General features: G+C 44.8%; 1 protein-coding gene across 2 annotated transcripts in view; it reads left to right on the top strand.

Moving 5' to 3' along the window:
* Positions 1-6,280: 6,280 nt before the first annotated feature.
* Positions 6,281-20,683, top strand: part of STARD4 (StAR related lipid transfer domain containing 4) — a 35,143-nt gene continuing 20,740 nt past the window's right edge. Inside the window, exons 1-2 of one of the 2 annotated variants that reach the window (XM_040343345.1) lie at positions 6,281-6,387; positions 17,376-17,484. In XM_040343345.1, the coding sequence (XP_040199279.1) occupies positions 17,380-17,484 (105 nt within the window). In that variant the 5' untranslated portion in view covers positions 6,281-6,387; positions 17,376-17,379. Of the gene's footprint in view, positions 6,388-8,497; positions 8,571-17,375; positions 17,485-20,683 lie in introns of those variants that run through there. The other variant, XM_040343352.1, reaches the window with a different exon arrangement.

The following is a 20,683-nucleotide window of genomic DNA, read 5'->3' as shown; positions in this document are numbered from 1 at the left end:
TTTATTTTTATTTTTAATTTTTTACTAGTAATGACGGCGATCTGTGATTTTTATTGTGACTGCGACATTATGGCGGACACATCGGACACTTTTGGCTATAAATATGCACTGATTACTGTATAAATGTGACTGGCACGGAAGGGGTTAACAGTAGGGGGTGAGGAAGGGGTTAAATGTGTACCCTGGGAGTGATTCTAACTGTGGGGGGAGGGGACTGACTAGGGGAGGTGACCAATCTGTGTCCCTATGTAAAATGGACACAGCATCAGTCTCCTCTCCCTGACAGGACGTGGATCTCTGTGTTTACATACAGAAATCAATGTCCTTGTCTGTGTAACGGCCGATCGCGGGTAACTGGTGGACATCGGCACCTCAGTGAAGTGCCAGGCATGTGCGTGCGCCGGCGGCGCTTGCGTGCCCCCCCCCCCCCCGTGTGTATTCTCTATCGGACATTTGCTGTCGGAATTTCCGACAACAAATGTTTGAGAGCTGGTTCTCAATTTTTCCGACAACAAAAGTTCTTCTCCGAAATCACATTTTTGTATTAAAATAATGACAGTGCCATCATCCATATACAGAAATAGAAGGGACAATGTAAATCAAACAGTGCGTGTTTAGTATCACTTTAAGGATTCATTCACACGGCCATTTTTTAATCTTGGATAAAAGCTGCATTGTTTTCAATTGTGCAATTCACAGAGGTGCGTAAACATGCACTGCATTCAGTTCTGTAACACAGAATCCAAAAATCTGCGACTAAGAACATGCGCTTAACACACACGTAAATGTAGTTTTAAAGTGGTTGTAAAGCTTTGTTTAACCCCTTCCCGACCGCCGCATGTACATATACGTCGGCAGAATGGCACGTACAGGCACATTGGCGTACCTGTACGTCCCTGCCTAGACGTGGGTCGGGGGTCCGATCGGGACCCCCCCCGCGACTTGCGGCGGTCGGGTCCCCTCGGGGAGCGATCCGGGACGACGGCGCGGCTATTTGTTTCTAGCCGCTCCGTCGCGATCGCTCCCCGGAGCTGAAGAACGGGGAGAGCCGTATGTAAACACGGCTTCCCCGTGCTTCACTATGGCGCTGCATCGATCGAGTGCTCCCTTATATAGGGAGACTCAATCGATGACGTCATTCCTACAGCCACACCCCCCTACAGTTGTAAACACACACACAGTGTACACCAAATCCTACAGCGCCACCTGTGGTTAACTCCCAAACTGCAACTGTCATTTTCACAATAAAGAATGCAATTTAAATGCATTTTTTGCTGTGAAAATGACAAAAATGTGTCAAAATTGTCCGAAGTGTCCGCCATAATGTCGCAGTCACGAAAAAAATCGCTGATCGCCGCCATTAGTAGTAAAAAAAAAAAAATTTATAAAAATGCAATAAAACTATCCCCTATTTTGTAAACGCTATAAATTTTGCGCAAACCAATCGATAAACGCTTATTGCGATTTTTTTTAACAAAAATAGGTACAAGAATACGTATCGGCCTAAACTGAGGAAACAATTTTTTTTTATATATGTTTTTGGGGGATATTTATTATAGCAAAAAGTAAAAAATATAGAATTTTTTTCAAAATTGTCGCTCTATTTTTGTTTATAGCGCAAAAAATAAAAACCGCCGAGGTGATCAAATACCACCAAAAGAAAGCTCTATTTGTGGGGAAAAAAGGACGACAATTTTGTTTGGGAGCCATGTTGCACGACCGCGCAATTGTCTGTTAAAGCGACGCAGTCCCAAACTGTAAAAATCCCTTGGGTCTTTAGGCAGCAATATGGTCCGGGGCTTAAGTGGTTAAAAAAAAATAATAATTACAAACTCACCTCCACTGTGCAGCTCATCGGTGGCTCTTACGGCTCCTCCCGGCATCAGATAACCCCCTAGGAGAAGCGCTCTCACGGGGGGTTACCTTGCGGGCGCGCTCCCGAGTCATTAATTTGGCGTCCATCATACCCGCCAAATGTATGACTCGGCCCCGCCCCCCGCGTCATTGGATTTGATTGTAGGAGTGCAACGGATCACAGGTGATCCGTGATCCGAACGGGTCACCCCCTTCGGATCAGCACACACTGTGATCCGCGGATTGCCGCGGCTCCGGAGCTAGGCCGAAGCCGCGGCCTTTCCTAATGTTATGTCCACGGCTCCAGGGCTAGGCCGAAGCCACGGCCTTTCCTAACGTTATGGCCGCGGCTTCGGCCTACCTCTGTAGCCTCGGCCATAACGTTAGGAAAGGCCGCGGCTTCGGCCTAACTCTGGAGCCGCAGCCATCTTGGTACACCCTCCTCCTCTGTTTACACCCACAGAGGAGGAGGAGGAGCCTGCACTCGTGGTCGTGGGACACACCGCTAGAAGTGTCTGTACTACCTGAGAGGGGGGTTGTCTTACCTGAGAGGGGGGGTTGTCTTACCTGAAGGGGGGGTGTCTTGACTGAGGGGGGGTGTCTTGCCTGAGGGGGGGGTGTCTTGCCTGAGGGGGGTGTCTTGCCTGGGGGGGTGTCTTGCCTGAGGGGGGGTGTCTTGCCTGAGGGGGTGTCTTGCCTGGGGGGGGGTGTCTTGCCTGAGGGGGGGTGTTTGTCGGTACTACATGGGGGGTGTCTGCACCAAGGTTTTTTTTACTGAGGGGGGACTATAGTTGGTGGGGGGGTGACACCATTTTTTCTGCACTGGGTGACACCAACCCTAGTGAAGCCACTGCAGTGGGGGAGATGTGGATATTACAGTGGGGGCGGGGGGTATGTGGATATTACAGTGGGGGGGATGTGGATATTACAGTGGGGGGATGTGGATATTACAGTGGGGGGATGTGGATATTACAGTTGGGGGGGATGTGGATATTATAGTGGGGGGGATGTGGATATTACAGTGGGGGAGGGGGGGAGAGATGTGGATATTACAGTGGGGGAGAATTTTTTTTTATTTATTTTTTTTGCCGATCCGAAAAATGATCCGATTCGTGACTCCTGATCCGAGGAACGATCCAAACCGTGAGTTTTTTGATCCGTTGCACCCCTATTTGATTGACAGCAGCGGGAGCCAATGTCTGCGCTGCTATCAATCTATACAATCAAAAGCTGAGAACCCAGAGAAGAGGAAGAGCGCGTCTCCGACGGGTAAAGTTCCAGGGCTCAGGTAAGTTAAACTTGAGGGGGGGGGGGCCGTGATTGCAAGTTGTTTTTTACCTTAATGCATAGGAAGGTGAAAAAAACCCTTTAACAAAGGAGAGAAATAAATAATATATGTACGCATACGCATCTTTACGCATTTAAACACTTCTATAGGCGTACAAAACATGTGTATTTTCATCTTGTGAAGCACACCCCAGATGATGTCCAATAGGTTGAAACGCATTGGATGATGCTCGTGGAGTCATTGCTTTTTTTTTTTTTTAACAATCAGGTATTCTTTAATAAAGAGTAAAACACAGAACAAAAGAAACACTTCAGAATTTGCCAAACATGACATGACATTACAATAAGCATAAATATACATTCATCAATAACCAACCAAACATATCAGAAGGAATAGCCAGACATAACAGGTACATTATCCATCCTGGCAGGTGAAATGCCCGACGGAGCTGAACATATGTTAGCAGCGTACCATCCGGCATTTTATCCAGCAGAGATTTAATACCGAACTTAGCCCAGACCTGGGGGTTCGGGGATCGTTCCAAAGTGGACCAGATTAGGGTTCCCCCCATAGAGATCGCACTGGGGACCAACGTGATTCCTGAACTAACTGCCGCCTAGCCGCCACCCAGACCCGAAGTGTAGTTTTAGTAGGGATCGGCACCGTCTGGTATGCCTCAGTCCCCCGATAGGCCAAGTTCTGTAGTCCTGCAGCGAGATCAGATAGGCTGCCTCTAGACTAAGGTGAACAGATTTTTAAAATGAAATCCGGGGACATATTTTTTCTTTACTAGTAATGGCAACAATCAGCAACTCTCTGCCTGTCGCCGCCCACCTCACAGCCTCTCAAGTCTTACTCTTCGGGCCCCGGCTACTACTGGATGGGGAGCGGAGGAAGATCACTCCGCCAGGGAAGGCAAGGAGATAGGCAGGTGGCTGACCAGGATTTGAGCCAAGGCAGAAGAACATGCGAGGGAAGCTGAATGGGCATGCGCCTGAAACTGAAGAAATATTCCCTCCGCTCTGACCAGCACATGATCATCAGAAAGGGGCACAGATAATGGGAAAATACAACCCCCCTATGCTAGTAGGCACGGCGGAGCGGGGGGTGTAATTCTAGTTTTTTTATTTTAATTCTGCACTGACTGGGGTAGATTCAGATAGATTAGCGGATCTTTAGATCTGCGTAATCTATCTGATTTACGATCCGCCGGCGCAAGTTTGAGAGGCTAGTGCAGTATTTAGAAAGCACTTACCTCGAAACTTGGGCCGGCGGATAGTAAATCCCCGGCGAAATTCAAATACCGCGGCTAGGGGGAGTGTAGTATTTAAATCAGGCGCGTCCCCGCGCCGATTTAACTGCACATGCGCCGTCCGCGAATTTTCCCGGCGTGCATTGCTCCCAATGACGTCGCTAGGACGTCATTGGTTTCGTCGTGAACGTAAATTACGTCCATCCATATTCGCGACCGACTTACGCAAACGACGTAAAAATTCAAAACTCGGCGCGGGAACGACGGCCATACTTAACATAGGATACGCCGCATATAGCAGGGGTAACTATCCGCCGGAAAAAGCCAAACGCAAACGACGTAAAAAAAAAAAGCGACGGGCGGGCGTTCGTTTCTGAATCGGCGGATCTCCTCATTTGCATATTTGTCGCGTATACAAATGGAAGCGCCACCTAGCGGCCGGCGGGAGATTGCAGCCTAAGATCTGACGGTGTAAGTCACTTACACCTGTCGGACCTAAAGGAGATCTATGCGGAACTGATTCTTATGAATCAGTCGCATAGATCCGACCGTCGGATCTCAGAGATACGACGGTGTATCAGGAGATACGCCGTCGTATCTCTATCTGAATCTGCCCCACTGTCTTTGAAATTGCACCAGCCCCTTATTAAATCCACACTGGGGACAAAACCAGGGACAGACTTTGTCTGGGGACAGTGTCCTCAATCAGGGGACTGTCCCCTGAAACTGGGGATGTCTGGTCACCCTACTCTAGACAAACAGTTGCATTAGTGCGAGCCCCTCAAACCACCAGTACACCGATACCAAAACAGCAGCCCAAAAATAAACTTGAAGGTTAGGCAGCGTGAGGCCCCCCCAGTTGTGCAGAGAGGTGAAGTGTAGAGTCATTGCTTTTTACCTATACCACTGAAGGATCTTTTCGCTAGCCTTTATTGGAATTTTTATAGGTGTACACCCCCCCCCCCCCCCTTTTTATAATAAATACCTATCAGTCAGAATTACATGTGCGGTTTTTGCTTTTTTTATATACCTTTATGGATCGCCGTAACATGGGATGTGGTCCTTCCGCACATCCTGGAGCGTGTTTTCTGACGTTGGAACCTCTGCTTCAACATTGGATGGGGCTTATTCTCCAAACATCGGCCTGTTGAGGTGATTCCTCACTACTGCCTGCTGTATATGAGTCCACCATCTCCGGTAAGCGTGCCAACCTTATCATTTGTTCATTGCATTGTAATGTCAAGTTTGAACAGTAAAGGAGTCTCCTCTACGTTTTAAAAAAATAACTGTTTAAAAAGGACTACCACATGACGTTTACTCACAAACTTTGATTCATTTTCATCATTATCCATTCACTCATATTTTATGATTTTTTTCAGTGTTTTTATTCACCTATACACAATTTTGTGAGATAATTTATTCACCATTGTATGCACCTTGGGTCATCCAGGCGTTTATACATCTGTTTTTATTTCATTTTTGTTTCACCACTTTGAGCGCTACACTAAATATTGTTGATTCATAACATCTGGAATTCAAAATGGGGTATTTGAAAAACACATAGACATTGATGCAGCTGCTAATCCGGTAATTTCACAATGATTCAGGAATGAAGACATCCCATCCATAGCTAAGGATGTGTCTTTGCACTGGCCGACCCTCGCACTCCATACTGCTTGCTATGAGCCCAGACAGCCCCCTGTACATCACTCCCTACACCTCCCATCTGTTCTCTGCTCATCACTCTACACACAGCGGAGATCACTGAATGAGTCACATGGCTCCGCCCACTCCAGCATCTCTCTGTCATCGCACATATGCGGACAAACAGCACGGGGACGGGCTCTGACCGGGGCTCCTCTCTTATTGGTTCCTGCTCTCTTCTGCTGACGCGGATATGAATGACTTCGCGCCGTGATTGGACAGTAGTAGAACTGCTGATACTGGAGAACACTGTGTAGCTTCCATCCGGTGAATGAGAAGGCAGAGCTGGGTACGTGTAGAAGGATATTATGGGATGTGTGTTCTGTTATTATTTATCCTGTAATTGGACTGTGTGTGTGTGTGATCATGTGTTCAGGGGGGACTACAAGTCTCAGCATGCAGCTTTTCAGGCTCCTGTACTGTAGTTAGGTGATCAGAGGCAGTGTAGCTGGTTGTTGATCACACTCTGTAATGTACATGTAGAATGTCATGTGTCCAGGGGGACCACAAGTTCCAGCATGCATTCTCCAGGATTCTGTAGTTAGGTGATCAGAGGCAAGTGTATCTGATTGTTGATCACACTGTGTAATATACATGTAGAATGTATCATATGTTCGTGGGGACTACAAGTCCCAGCATGCAGCTTTCCAGGCTCCAGGTTAGGTGATCAGAGACAGTGTATCTGGTTGTTGATCACACTCTGTAATGTACATGTAGAATGTCATGTCATGTGTTCAGGGGGACCACAAGTCCCAGCATGCTGCTTTCCAGGCTCCTGTAGTTAGGTGATCAGAGGCAGTGTATCTGGGTATTGATCACTTATGATGCAGAATGTCACTATTGGGGATATCAGCAGATCCCTCTCATACTGCAGTGATCAGGTCACTCTCTATGGCAGGAGGTCAGACTGCATCCATACTGATGTGATGCACAAGCTGCTGCTTAGGGACTGCTGGATCATGCTATAGATGAGTCATGCGACTGCTGCTTTGTTGTTACATAAGGATCCAAGTTGCAGATATGTGATCATGATTACTTAATTGTAGCTAATTATAATTTTTTTTTTAGGAAAGTGCATTCAATACCTGTCACTGTCACCCCTTCCTAGTTATTCCATGTCATTTGCAGCATACAGGACAAGGACAGGTGCTGGACAGTGACACCTGTACAAAGGATCTGATCCATCCATAGGGTCCTGGTCCTCCTGAGATAACCCATTGATGTAGTCAGGAGCGTTGGGCTCCATCCTTACTTTTTTTACGAAGTCGTACGCCTGTCGGATCGAAGCCAGAAGCCGTCGTATCTTGGTTTGAGGATTCAAACTAAAGATTCGACGCAGCAAATTTGAAAGTACGCCGGAGTATCAGTAGATACGCCGGCGTATTTCTTCTGTGAATCTGGCCCATAGTTATTTGCTATGCTTTTTTCCTGTCACCTCCATTCAGCACAGCTGCAATGCATTTAATAAAAAGGTGCAGGCGCTTCCTTTGGCGCAGTGCAGCGCATTTTTTGCCCCATAGATTTCGATGGGAGTGCATGTAAACTGCATGTACATGTATTTTTAATGCATTGTTCGGTAGGGTTTGGTGTATAAAATCCAGCCACCTCCTCCTACACAAATAACACATGAATCATTAAAAACGCATCAAAAACATGCAATGTCGTACAACAAAAACACACTGGAAAATGTATCATGCAGCAGCGCTAGTGTGAACCAAGGAGGAGCTGAAGCTTAGTTACATTTTTTTATTTTTTTGCTTTGCAGCACCAGAGAAATCACTTACCTCTGATGAAGTGTTTCCCATGTCTGACAGGGTGCTGCATAATGAATAAAAAAAATACTACACACAAGTTTTATGAATATAGGAGGTAGGTGGAAGGGGCAGGAGAGTGCACAGCACTTCTCTTGCAGCACCTGATGTTAAAGGGGAGTTCCACCCACAATTTCACTTTTTAAATATAAATACCCCTGTAATACACATGCTTAATGTATTCTAGTAAAGTTAGTCTGTAAACTAAGGTCCGTTTTGTTATGTTGTTACAGCATTTAAATAGTTTATAATCTAGAAATAGACCGTGGCCATCTTAAGTGTGGGCATCATGAAGCCAGACTGTATGACTTCCTGGATTTCAGCTTTGCATATCTCGCACATGCTCAGTGCACAAGCAATGTAATAGGTTTCAGTCAGGTTTGCAAGGACTACTGGGAAACATGATGCCTATCCCAGAAACCCTTGCAAATAGCCTAGGCAAATAAGGAGGAGGAAGTAATGAAGGACTACAAAATAAAGGTATTTACAAGCAACACATTAAATAAATATTGTCCATTCTGAACACTATGAGATTAGAGCATGCAGCACAGACAAACATAAAAAAATGGGTGGAACTCCACTTTAACCCCAGAAGCTCCAGAAGATCAGGATTTCTGCACTGCGCAGCACCCAGCTCGACATGGGACAAACTTCATTTTAGGTAAGGTAGGTCCCCCAAAAAAAAGTAATTGAACTTCAGTTTTAAGGATCTTCACACATTAAAGGGGTTGTAAAGGTTTGTTTTTTATTTTCTAAATAGGTTCCTTTAAGCTAGTGCATTGTTGGTTCACTTACCTTTTCCTTCAATTTCCCTTCTAAATGTTTTTTTTTTCTTTATTTTCTTTGTCTGAATTTCTCACTTCCTGTTCCTCCTCAGTAAGCTGTTCTGGCTGACTGACTAACCACCGCTCGGATGATGGTGGCAAGTTTACCGAGGAGGAACAGGAAGTGAGAAATTCAGACAAAGAAACATTTTGTTAGAAGGGAAATCGAAAGAAAAGGTAAGTGAACCAACAACGAACTAGCTTAACCACTTAAAGGAGTTGTAAAGGAAAAAAATGTTTTGCCTAAAATTAATGTCTGCAAGGTAGACAGACAGAATAATGTAATAAAACAAGTAAATACCTATTAAATTCCTTCATCTATATCACCTCTGGCGTTCTAGTTTCTGTTCTCTCATTCACTTCCTGGTTTGCGGCGCTTGTTCATGTAAGAACTACATTTCCCAGTATGGATTGCGGCACGCCCAGTAATTCACACCACCTTGAAGTCTCTTAACACGTAGAGAGCGTCCTGCCGCACAGATGTAGTTCCCAGGAGGGGGAAAGCACGTTACTGACCACCGCAGTAAAGCCTCCCTTTACGGTGGTGAGTAACAATCAGACAAGCAGGAAGTGAACAGAACAGAGAAGAAATAGAGCAACTTCTGAGCAAAAACTAACGAGCGGGTAAAGGATGCTTATTATGAAAAAAAAAAAATTCCTTTACAACCCCTTTAAGGAGCGCCACACGACTATATACGTCGACAGAATGGCACGGCTGGGCACATGGACGTATATATACGTCCTCTTTAAGAGCCCAGCCGTGGGTCGCGAGCGCGCCGCTGCCGGAGCGCTCGTGACCTGGTCCGAAGCTCCGTGACCGCGCCCGCGGGACCCGATCGCCGCCGGTGTCCCGCGATCAGGCCACAGGAGCTGAAGAACGGGGAGAGGTGAGTGTAAACAAACCTTCCCCGTTCTTCTCTGTAGCAGTGTCAGTGATCGTCTGTTCCCTCATATAGGGAACGACGATCAGTGAGGTCACACATCCAGCCCTGCCCCCCTACAGTAAGGAACACACATTAGATCACACTTAACCCCTTCAGCGCCACCTAGTGGTTAACCCATTCACTGCCATTGTCATTTTCACAGTAGCAGTGCATTTTTATAGCACTTTTCGCTGTGAAAATGACAATGGTCCCAAAAATGTGTCAAAAGTATTCGATGTGTCCGCCATAATGTCGCAGTCATGGAAAAAAATCGCTGATCGCCACCATTAGTAGTAAAAAAAAATTATTAATAAAAATGCCATAAAACTATCCCCTATTTTGTAAACGCTATAAATTTTGCGCAAACCAATTGATAAACACTTATTGCGATCTTTTTTTTTTACCAAAAATAGGTAGAAGAATATGTATCGGCCTAAACTGAGGAAAAAAATGTTTTTTATATATTTTTTGGGGATATTTATTATAGCAAAAAGTAAAAAAATTGAATTTTTTTCAAAATTCTTGCTCTATTTTTGTTTATAGCGCAAAAATTAAAAACCGCAGAGGTGATCAAATACCACCAAAAGAAAGCTCTTTGTGGGAAAAAAAGGACGTCAATTATGTTTGGGAGCCACGTCGCACGACCGCGCAATTGTCAGTTAAAGCAACGCAGTGCCGAATCGCAAAAAGGGCAAGGTCCTTAACCTGCATAATGGACCGGTTAACCACTTAATACCCTGACCAAAATGCAGGTAAAAGATCAGGCCCCTTTTTGCGATTCGACACTGTGTTGCTTTAACTGACAATTGCGCGGTCATGCGACGTGGCTCTCAAACAAAATTGGCGTCCTTTTTTTTCCACAAATAGAGCTTTCTTTTGGTGGTATTTGATCACCTCTGCGGTTTTTATTTTTTGCGCTATAAACAAAAATAGAGCGACAATTTTGAAAAAAATGCAATATTTTTTACTTTTTGCTATGATAAATATCCCCCAAAAATATATATATATTTTTTTCCTCAGTTTAGGCAGATACGTATTCTTCTACCTATTTTTAGTAAAAAAAATTGCAATAAGCGTTTATCTGTTGGTTTGTGCAAAATGTATATCGTTTACAAAATAGGGGATAGTTTTATTGCATTTTTATAAAAAAATATTTTTTACTACTAATGGCGGCGATCAGCGATTTTTTTCGTGACTGCGACATTATGGCGGCCACTTCGGACAATTTTGACACATTTTTAGGACCATTGTCATTTTCACAGCAATTGCATTGTTTATTGTGAAAATGACAATTGCAGTTTGGGAGTTAACCACAGGGGGCGCTGATGGGGTTATGTGTGACCTGAAGTGTGTTTACAACTGTAGGGGGGTGTGGCTGTAGGTGTGACGTCATCGATTGTGTCCCCCTATAAAAGGGATGACACGATCGATGCTGTCGCCACAGTGAAGAACGGGGAAGCCGTGTTTACCTACGGCTCTCCCCATTCTTCCGCTCCAGGGACTCCAGCGGCGATCAGGTCTGCAAGTCCCGCGGTCCCGGTCACGGAACTTCGGACCGGGTCGCGGGAGCGGGCCACGGGCGCGCGCCCGTGACCCACGGCTGGGTACTAGTACAGGACGTACCTGTACGTGGATGTGCCCAGCCGTGCCATTCTGCCGACGTATATGTGCAGGAAGCAGTCCTTAAGTGGTTAAAGGAACCTCTTTAGAAAATAAAAAACGAACCTTTACAATATATTTATTATAATAAATTATAATCACTTGCAGAATTGTGCGATAGCGATTTGTGGGGAAATTCGTCATAAAAAAATAAAAGTAATGACAGCGACAATTCTGCAACTGAGCAAATTTCAGTGATTTTGAGTTGATTACATTATTGAATAATTTTTATTATAATTATATTATTATTTGTTATAATTATTTATTATATTATCATTTATATTTTTGTTTTTCAAACTTTTTCATACCCGGGATGTCTACTAGACTCTTGTTTGGACAGATTTAAGTGAGTTATTCCTAAGAATTACAGGCCTACAATGTAAAATGCCAAATTTCCTTGCAAAATAATGATACCGCTTTCAGCACCTAAAATCTGAAATAATCATACCGCCAGGGAGGTTAAGTAAAGTTTCACTTTACAAAGAACAACCAATCACATGCAAGGAAAATTTAATTTAATTTGCCTTTAGTAAATCAACCCCATGTATTGTGTGATGATTCTTAGCTTCCTTAGTAAATCAGCTTCATCATCTTGTAATATCCATGACTTTATTCTGGTTCAGTGACCACTTTGCAGGAAGTGATGGGGAAACTCCCAGTGGGGATACAAATATGAAGTCCAAAAAAAGGTACTACTAGCGCTAAGGAACTTTATTAAAAAAAAGACCTACTTATTGTGATTGGTGACATTTCTCTTCACTTCCAATCTTTGGATCAGAAAGCCAGGAGAAATCTCTAAATGGGGTTCCTACCCTTCCTCACTCTATCCAGTCATAAGAAAAATGTCCTGGATTTAGTGCCACATTAAAGGGGTTGTAAAGGTTCGTCTTTTTTTTTTCTAAATAGGTTCCTTTAAGCTAGTGCATTGTTGGTTCACTTACCTTTTTCTTCGATTTCCCATTCTAATGTTTTTTTTCTTTGTTTGAATTTCTCATTTCCTGTTTCTCCTCAGTAAGCTTGCCCCCATCATCCGAGGGGTGGAAAGTCATTTAGAGCAGCTTACTGAGCACCTTACTGAGGAGGAACAGGAAGTGAGAAATTCAGACAAAGAAAACAAAGAAAAAAAACATTTAAAAGGGAAATTGAAGGAGAAGGTAAGTGAACCAACAATGTACTAGTTTAGAGGAACCTATTTAGAAAATAAAAAACAAACCTTTACAACCCATTTAAGGCTTTTCACTGTACAGGTTTATTGTGTTTATCAAACAGTATACCACTTTATAAAAAACATTTTCCAAGTACCTTCCACATTCCAGCAATGGTTTGTTTTGTGGCAATGGCTATAAATATGAATGTTTAGCTTTGACAAGGGACATTGTCAATGGGTTTGTGAAAGAAAGTTTGGTTCCCAAGGGTCCTTTTGAAGATTACTAAGTAGGATTGAATTGTATACATATAGACCTTTATCCACAGCCTTAGGGTAAGACTAAAAAATCTAGCATATCGCCTGTCTCTTGGACCTTTCTTTTTTTTTCAAATAACAGTTTTTTTATTTATATAAAACAGTTCACAGAATACAGTTAAATGCAGGCAATAAAAGACCAAAGCAGACACTTATCCAGGAATACAAATATTTCCCTTGCCCTATATGGGTAGAGGGGGAGTTAATCTTCCGGCCCATAGGGCCCTATTCTAAGAGCTAGCTCTACTGCCAGTCATGTCAACAAACTATGCATATCAAACCGTTTTCTATACTCTGGCGTCAACAGTGACACCAAAACAGTAGGTTGTATAAGAGGAGAGGGGAGTCAAGGAGAGAAAAGAAAGATAAGGGAGATTTAAGTTACCGCGTCTGCCACCTTGTCCGCCCCCGGCGTATCCTCCCGCCGATGCCACTCACTCCAGACCTCATCGTGGGCGTCCATGCCATTGCGTATCCTAGCCGTCATCCGCTCCATCAACTCCACGTCCTTGACCCTAACATAAAGGGCTTCTTGGGATGGGGGTGTGGGTTTTTTCCAATTAAGGGCTATCAAGCATCTAACCGCCGTTAGTATGTGCCTAGGTAGTTTTTTGTACGGCTTGGCTAGCAAAAATAGTTTAGGGGATAGGGGGATTGGCGTCTCAAAGAGATGGGTAAGCAGTTGTTGCGTGGACTGCCAAAACGGGGTGATAAGGGGGCACGTCCAGTAGATGTGGAAGAGAGAGCCTCTGTCCTGGTGGCAGCGCCAACATCGGTCAGAAGTGGAGGGAAATATTTTGTGGAGTATGTCCGGGGTTTGGTACCAGAAAAACAGGATCTTATATGAGTTTTCTTTATACAAGGTATATAGGGATGATTTAGCAGCCTGCCTCCAGACGGCCTGCCAGGCCTCCATCGGCAGTGACTCCCCTAGCTCTCTCTCCCACCTCAGCATATACGCATGCTTCCCCCGCCCCTGCCAATCATATGCATTCAGTAGCCGGTAGATGTCTGTAATCAACCCCCGTCTGTGGCACCCCTCTAGAACAATATGTTCAAATGGGGCCGGTTGTGAAAATTGGAGCATTGGGGCTATTGTCTGGGCATAATGTCTTATTTGTAAGTAGTTATAAAACACCTGTCTGGGCAGATCGTGTTTCGCCTGGAGCTCCGAGAATGTCAGCAGCCTGCGGGACCTGGGGTCTACTAAGTGTCCAAAATGGAATAAATCTCGAGAGACACAGGGCCAAGACATCTGGTGAGTCAGGCTGTCCGGTATTTTGGGGTTGCAGACAAAAGAATTCAGCAGGGAGCACTCGGACTTAAGCGCCATCTCTCGCGACATCTTGCGCCAGAGCCCCCGAAGTAAAGACATCGAGCCTAGCAAACGGTCAGGCTCCACCTTCACATCAGCATCCCATAGAAGGCTATTTGGGTGGACCGGGGGGCTAGCCATATCTTTTCTATCTCTGTCCACTTATTAAAGGACCTCTGGGGGAACCAGGAGACTATTGCACGCAGCTGAGTAGCTTGGTAATATCTAACAAGGTTGGGGAAAGCCAGACCCCCATCTCCCCGCGAGGCTATCATGACCGACCCGGGGATCCTATGTTTCTTGTGGTTCCAGACAAATTTCAGCATGTCGCTCTGGAGTCTGCGGAGGTGGGCGTACGGGGTCGGGATGGGTAGCGTCTGAAACAGGTAGAGGAGTTTGGGAAGGATGACCATTTTTATGGCCGCCACGTGGCCTAGGAGCGAGATATGATGTGCCTTCCACTTTTGAAGAAGGCCTCTAACCGTCCGGTAAAGGGGGGGGAAGTTGGCCTGGTAAAGGGAGCTGAAGGATGGTGTGATATGGACCCCCAGATATTTAAGGGATGAACTCTCCCAAGTGTAAGGGAAGTTCGACTGCAGGTGATGGACCTCAGCCTCCGGGATGTTAACCGGGAGGGCCGCTGACTTTGAAGCGTTCGTTTTGTATCCCGACATTGTCCCGTATCTATTTAGTTCAACATGAAGGTTAGGTAGGGAGATTATGGGTTGGGTCAGGGTGAGAATAATGTCGTCCGCGAATAGAGACGTCTTAAATTCCTTTCCCCGCACCGAGATACCCCTAATGTCCGGATTTCCCCGTATGGATGCTGCCAGGGGTTCAACACATAGGGCGAAGAGCAGGGTTGAGAGTGGGCATCCCTGGCGCGTGCCGTTAGCTATCTGGAAGGGGGAAGATGTGGCAAAGGGGGTTTTAACTTGGGAGGTAGGGTTTGAATAGATGTGCTGTACCGCCCGTAGGAAGGGTCCCTTGAACCCCATGTGGCGCAAGGTAGCAAACATAAAGGGCCAACTCAGGCGATCAAAGGTCTTTTCAGCGTCTAGACTCAGTATTAGGGCTTCCGCCCCGTCTCTGTTGGCTACATCGATCAGGTCAATGACCTTCCTGGTATTGTCCCCTGCCTGATGTAGCGGTACAAAACCCACTTGGTCCTTATGGATCAGGGAGGGGAGGATAGCATTCAGCCTAACCGAGAGAAGTTTTGTGAATATTTTGAGGTCTGAGTTCAATAGAGCTATGGGTCTGTAGCTGGCACAGGAGGCTGGGTCTTTATCCGGTTTCGGTATGAGGGTCAAAAAAGATCCTTGCTTGTCGCTCGGGATTGGGGTCTGGTGGAGAAAGGCATTAAATAGTGCGGTCATGTGGGGGCTGAGTATCGGGAGAAAAGTCTTATAGTACTCGTAGGGTAACCCGTCAGGGCCAGGGGATTTATGGGCTGGGAGACCCTTCACTGTTTCTGCTATCTCTTCCGTCGATATGGGAGCGTTCAGGCCCTGTAGATCTGCCTCCTGAAGACCTGCTTGCTCTAGATATTGGGTCATACGGGCTGTCAGGTCGGGAAAGGGAGGGTCATGTGGAACTTCCGGTTTGTTGTATAGGTCCGTATAGTAGTCCGCGAAGGCTCCTGCTATGTCCCGGGGGTGTGTCAGAAGATCGCCCCCCCTGTTCTTTATCTGGTGTGGGGTAGAGGCAAGGGCTCGGTCCGCCAGCTTCCTGGCTAGGAGAGCTTGCGCCTTGTTGCCCTTGTCATAGTAAAGTTGCTTAAGGCGGATCAGCGCCTTTTCTACTTTGCCTAAAGCAAGGTCCCGCAGTGTCGCGTGCGTTTGTACCTCTTGGACCTTTCTAAGGCAGGAAGTGGGGTAAGATGGCATGGATATTTAGTTTGATTTTAAAGTGCCCAAGGATTTAGGGTTCCCACTAACAGGTACCACTAGGTACCACTAACCATTTAGGTATCACTAACAGGCTTATTTAAAACAGAGACTAGATATTGCTATATTGCTATCCACAGTAGTGTTTACTCCACACTACACCTGCATTTTATGACCCATTTTGCAATGAGCAGTGTGGAACCTACAGTGTGCTGGTATATTTTTTTAAGCAAAAATATGGCCACAGTAAGACAATACTGCTGCTTTAAAAGGGGCCTTAAAGGAACACTAAAGGTTTGTTTTTTATTAGATCAATTGATTGCTGTAAGCTAGAGCATTTAAATATCACTTACCTCGTTTTTCCTTTTGACCTCAGAAATACAGAAATTCAGGTTTTAAAATGCCATTTCCTGTCTCTCCTCTTCTTGCTTTCCACCAGCATCTGAGCCGTTTTGCATGGTGGAAAGCAGAATGTGCTCACCCCCTCCCTATGACTACAGCCCTGCGTGAAGATTCTCTCTTATCCCTCACAGGCATGGAAGCTAAGCCTAATGGGAACTGTAGTTCCCATTAGGCCGTGATGTAGCAAGAATGAATGCGCACCGCAAACCAGGAAGTCCGTGAGAATAACAATTCAGGAGTGCTGGATGTGAATAAAACAGCTCGATTTCAACAGGTATCAAACTAGTTATAATGCAAAACATTACTTTTTACTTAATCAGCTACTGTCAGACTTTAATTTAAGAGGAAAATATTTTTGTCTTTACAACCCCTTTTAAGTAATCGCCACGTTACCCATGTGCAAAGTTAATAAACACACCACTCAAGCCCAGATGGCATTTAATTTCCTCTGTGAGCTGGTTAGCAGTTGGTAGTGCATATTCCCGTCTGCCATTGAGTGTAATGTAGATGTCAGCTTGCAAACATGGTTGGATAATGGAAATCAGTAGAGGTTCACCTCATTTACTAAGCTAATGGAAAATTGTCTTGCAAAGTTAACAGCCTGTTTGCCTGTGGTAAATTGACCCCAAGTTCTCAATCATAATCAATGATGCAGAACCACTGGCTAGCCAGTCACAGAAGAATACAAATGTTACATTTGGTGCATTATCTGGATGAAGGTGGTACATTGCAAGTCTCTCCTTTATACTGTATGGACTGTGAAGATAGTAGGTAAGGATAGGAAAACAGGTGGTACATTTGGTGCATTATTTGGATGAAGGCGGTACATTTGGTGCATCATTTGAATGAAGGCGAGGTGTCGATCTGAGGTCTCCTGGGGCATGCATAGCAGATGTAGAGGTCTTAGGGGGCATGTAAAACTTAATTTGTTTTCGTACGTAGCTAGTTATACTTTAAAATCATTTAATGGCAATATTTTCTTTTTAATTTAGAAACATGGTGGACCATATAGATGTACCAACAATGTCTACAAAGTTGCAGAATACACTGATTCAGTACCACAGTCTTCCAGAAGATGAGTGGAGTGTCGCTAAAAAATCAGTAAGTTTCCTTATAGTATTTTATCAATGTAATCTCTTGTACACAGACTGAGAACAAATCTTTTATCTGAATGGAGAGAAAATACTGAACGGGACCTTTATCCACACTAGTTATAAATGTACTCAGAAATGCAATTACATGATAAGACTTCCAGCAAACCTTTTCACTTGATTTATATTTCCATGTCGGCTGTGAGATATATTAACAGTCATAGGTTTGGTACAAAAATAAAAAAAACTGAGGGCAGTAGAATTCATGGCTTAAAGCGGAGTTCCACTCAAAAATTGAACTTCCGCTTTAAGTACTTCTTACCCCCTGACATGCCACATTTGGCATGTCATTTTTTTGGGGGGGGGGTAGTTTTGAAAGGTACCCAGCTCCCACTTCTCCTTGGGTTGCCTAGGTGACTCTTCCTCTCCCCCTAGGCGGCCCCCCTCCCTGCAATCTTCTGGCACAGTGCGCACCTGGCCGTTAAGCTGCAAGCTGTCCAAACCGGTTGCCCACAGTAGTAATGTCAGCATGGCGGACAGGCAGGGAAGAGAAGTGAATAAAAAAGAAGAAAGAAGGATGCGCCAATCTAAGTGCAGTAGAATAAGAACTTTTAAAAAAAAATGTGTAAAGAAACAGCCAAATGGCTACTCACAAAGTATAGGAAATATCAGGCATATATATAGTTATGGTCCATTGTCACTTAGGTGTCAGGCAAATCCTGGTCCCCAGCAAGGTCTTCAGCGAACGGGGGAGCTGATGGTAAAGCGTTCCAATGAGCTGGACAACCATAGGGGAAGTGCAAGCCGCCGTCTCATACAGTCGCTTGCTCTAACCCTATGGTTGTCTCAGGGTGGACCGCAGAGCACGGTCGTCGCACTGGAAGTGACGTGGAGTAATGGAACGAACCAATTGGATTACGCGTTTCACAGGCCCCGTTGTTTCCTCAGATCCACGATGGGTCTGAGGAAACAGAAGAGGCTGTGAAACACGTAATCCGATTGGTTCGTTCCCTTACTCCACGTCACTTCCGGTGCGACGACCCTGCTCTGCGGTCCACCCTGAGACGCACGCCGTCTCATACGGCGGCTTGCACTTCACCTATGGTTGTCCAGCTCATTGGAACGCTTTACCATCAGCTCCCCCGTTCGCTGAAGACCTTGCTGGGGACCAGGATTTGCCTGACACCTAAGTGACAATGGACCATAACTATATATATGCCTGATATTTCCTATACTTTGTGAGTAGCCATTTGGCTGTTTGTTTACACAATTTTTTTTAAAAGTTCTTATCCTACTGCACTTAGATTGGCGCATCCTTCTTTCTTTTTTATACACATTTTCAGAGCCTGCTTCTGCTTTGGGATTGCTGCCGCTAGTGTAACCTTGGACTATATTGATTTACCCTGGAATATGGACTAATATTATTAATTCATTTTTATATTACCTCATTATTAATTATATATTTTAAATTTATGGGCCGTTGTTGTCTATACTCTGATAATCCTGCACTATCTAACAATTTTTTCCATTAACTCTGGGGAAGAGAAGTGAGGCTTTGGGTGCCCGCATCACTGGACAATGGGACCGTTTAGTGTGTGTTTATTAAAAGTCAGCAGCTACACTTTTTGTAACTGCTGACGTTTAATAAACAAAGAACCGGGTGAAACACTGCTTTAACCACTTGCTTACTGGGCACATATACCCCCCTCCTGCCCAGGTGAAATTTCAGCTTTCGGCACTGCATCGCTTTAACTAACAATTGCGCGGTCGTGCGACGTGGCTCCCAAACAAAATTGACGTCCTTTTTTCCCCACAAGTAGAGCTTTCTTTTGGTGGTATTTGATCGCCTGTGCGGTTTTTATTTTTTGCGCTATAAACAAAGAAGTGAGACAATTTTGAAAAAAATACAATATTTTTTACTTCTTGCTATAATAAATATCCCAATTTAAAAAAAAAAAAACATTTTTTTTTCTCAGTTTAGGCCGATACGTATTCTTCTACATATTTTTGGTAAAAAAAAAAAAAAAAAATCGCAATAAGCGACTGGTTTGCGCAAAAGTTATAGCGCTTACAAAATAGGGGACAGAATTATTTTTTTTTAATTATTTTTTTTTACTAGAAATGGCGGCGATCTGCGATTTTTAATGGGACTGCGACGTTATGGCGGACACATCGGACACATTTTTGGCGCCATTCACATTTATACTGCGATCAGTGCTATAAATATGCACTAATTACAGTATAAATGTGACTGGCATTGAAGGGGTTAACACTAGGGGGTGAGGAAGGGGTTAAATGTATCCCTGCTTAGTGTTCTAACTGTAGGTGGAGGGGGGGGTGACTGGGGGGGTGACCGATCTGTGTCTCTATGTACAAGAGACACAGATCGGTCTCCTCTCCAGAGACCGCACCGCTGTCTCTGTGTAAAACGGCAATGAGAGATGATCTCATATGTTTACATATGAGATCCTCTCTCATTGGCCGCACAGATCGCCTCGCGAACGGCCACTCTGATTGGCCGTTCGCGGCGATCTGTAATTGGCTGTGTCCGAGGGACACGGCCAACACAGATTTTCCCCGCAGCGCGCTCTGGAGCGCGCGCGGGGAACGCCCAAAGGGGCGGCCGTCAATTGACGGCAGTTTGGAAATTGGGATCCGCACTGTAGCCGTCAATTGACGGCAGGCGGATCCCAAGTGGTTAAGCTGGTCATAGATGAGTATAATTTATGTTGCGCTACTCCCATGGGAGCTGCAGGAATTACTTGTCCAGGTCTTCCCAACCTCAGCCCCAAAGCCAGGCACAAAGCAGGCTCATTCACTCTTCTCCAAAAAATTGTCATGGGGATGTTGTTTTCTTTTTCTTTTTCAGAACTTGGAAAGGGATGAGGGAGGTGATGGGATACTCCAAGATAAGAACTATATACAACTGAGGACTTAATCTTCCTTTCTGTTTAAGTAGTTGCACAGCCAGTAGAGCACAGTAATTTTTTTTAGTGGACAAGTATCTGGACAAAACTCTTAGAAAGGAAGTAAACCCTGATGGGTTTTACTTCCTCTTTATTTCCCGGCTTAGGTAAAGCATAATGGGTTACTATGCATCACATAGTAGCCAATTATGTGTCCCTTACCTGAAAATGAAGCCTTGCACCCATGACGTCGGCGCACGCATATATTGTAAATATCTCCTAAACCATGCAGGTTTAGGAGAT

Source organism: Rana temporaria, chromosome 1 (genome assembly GCF_905171775.1).
Source record: "Rana temporaria chromosome 1, aRanTem1.1, whole genome shotgun sequence".
Taxonomy (NCBI): Eukaryota; Metazoa; Chordata; class Amphibia; order Anura; family Ranidae; genus Rana; species Rana temporaria.
Note: the sequence above shows the minus strand (reverse complement) of the source record. Positions and strands in the feature narration are given on the sequence as shown.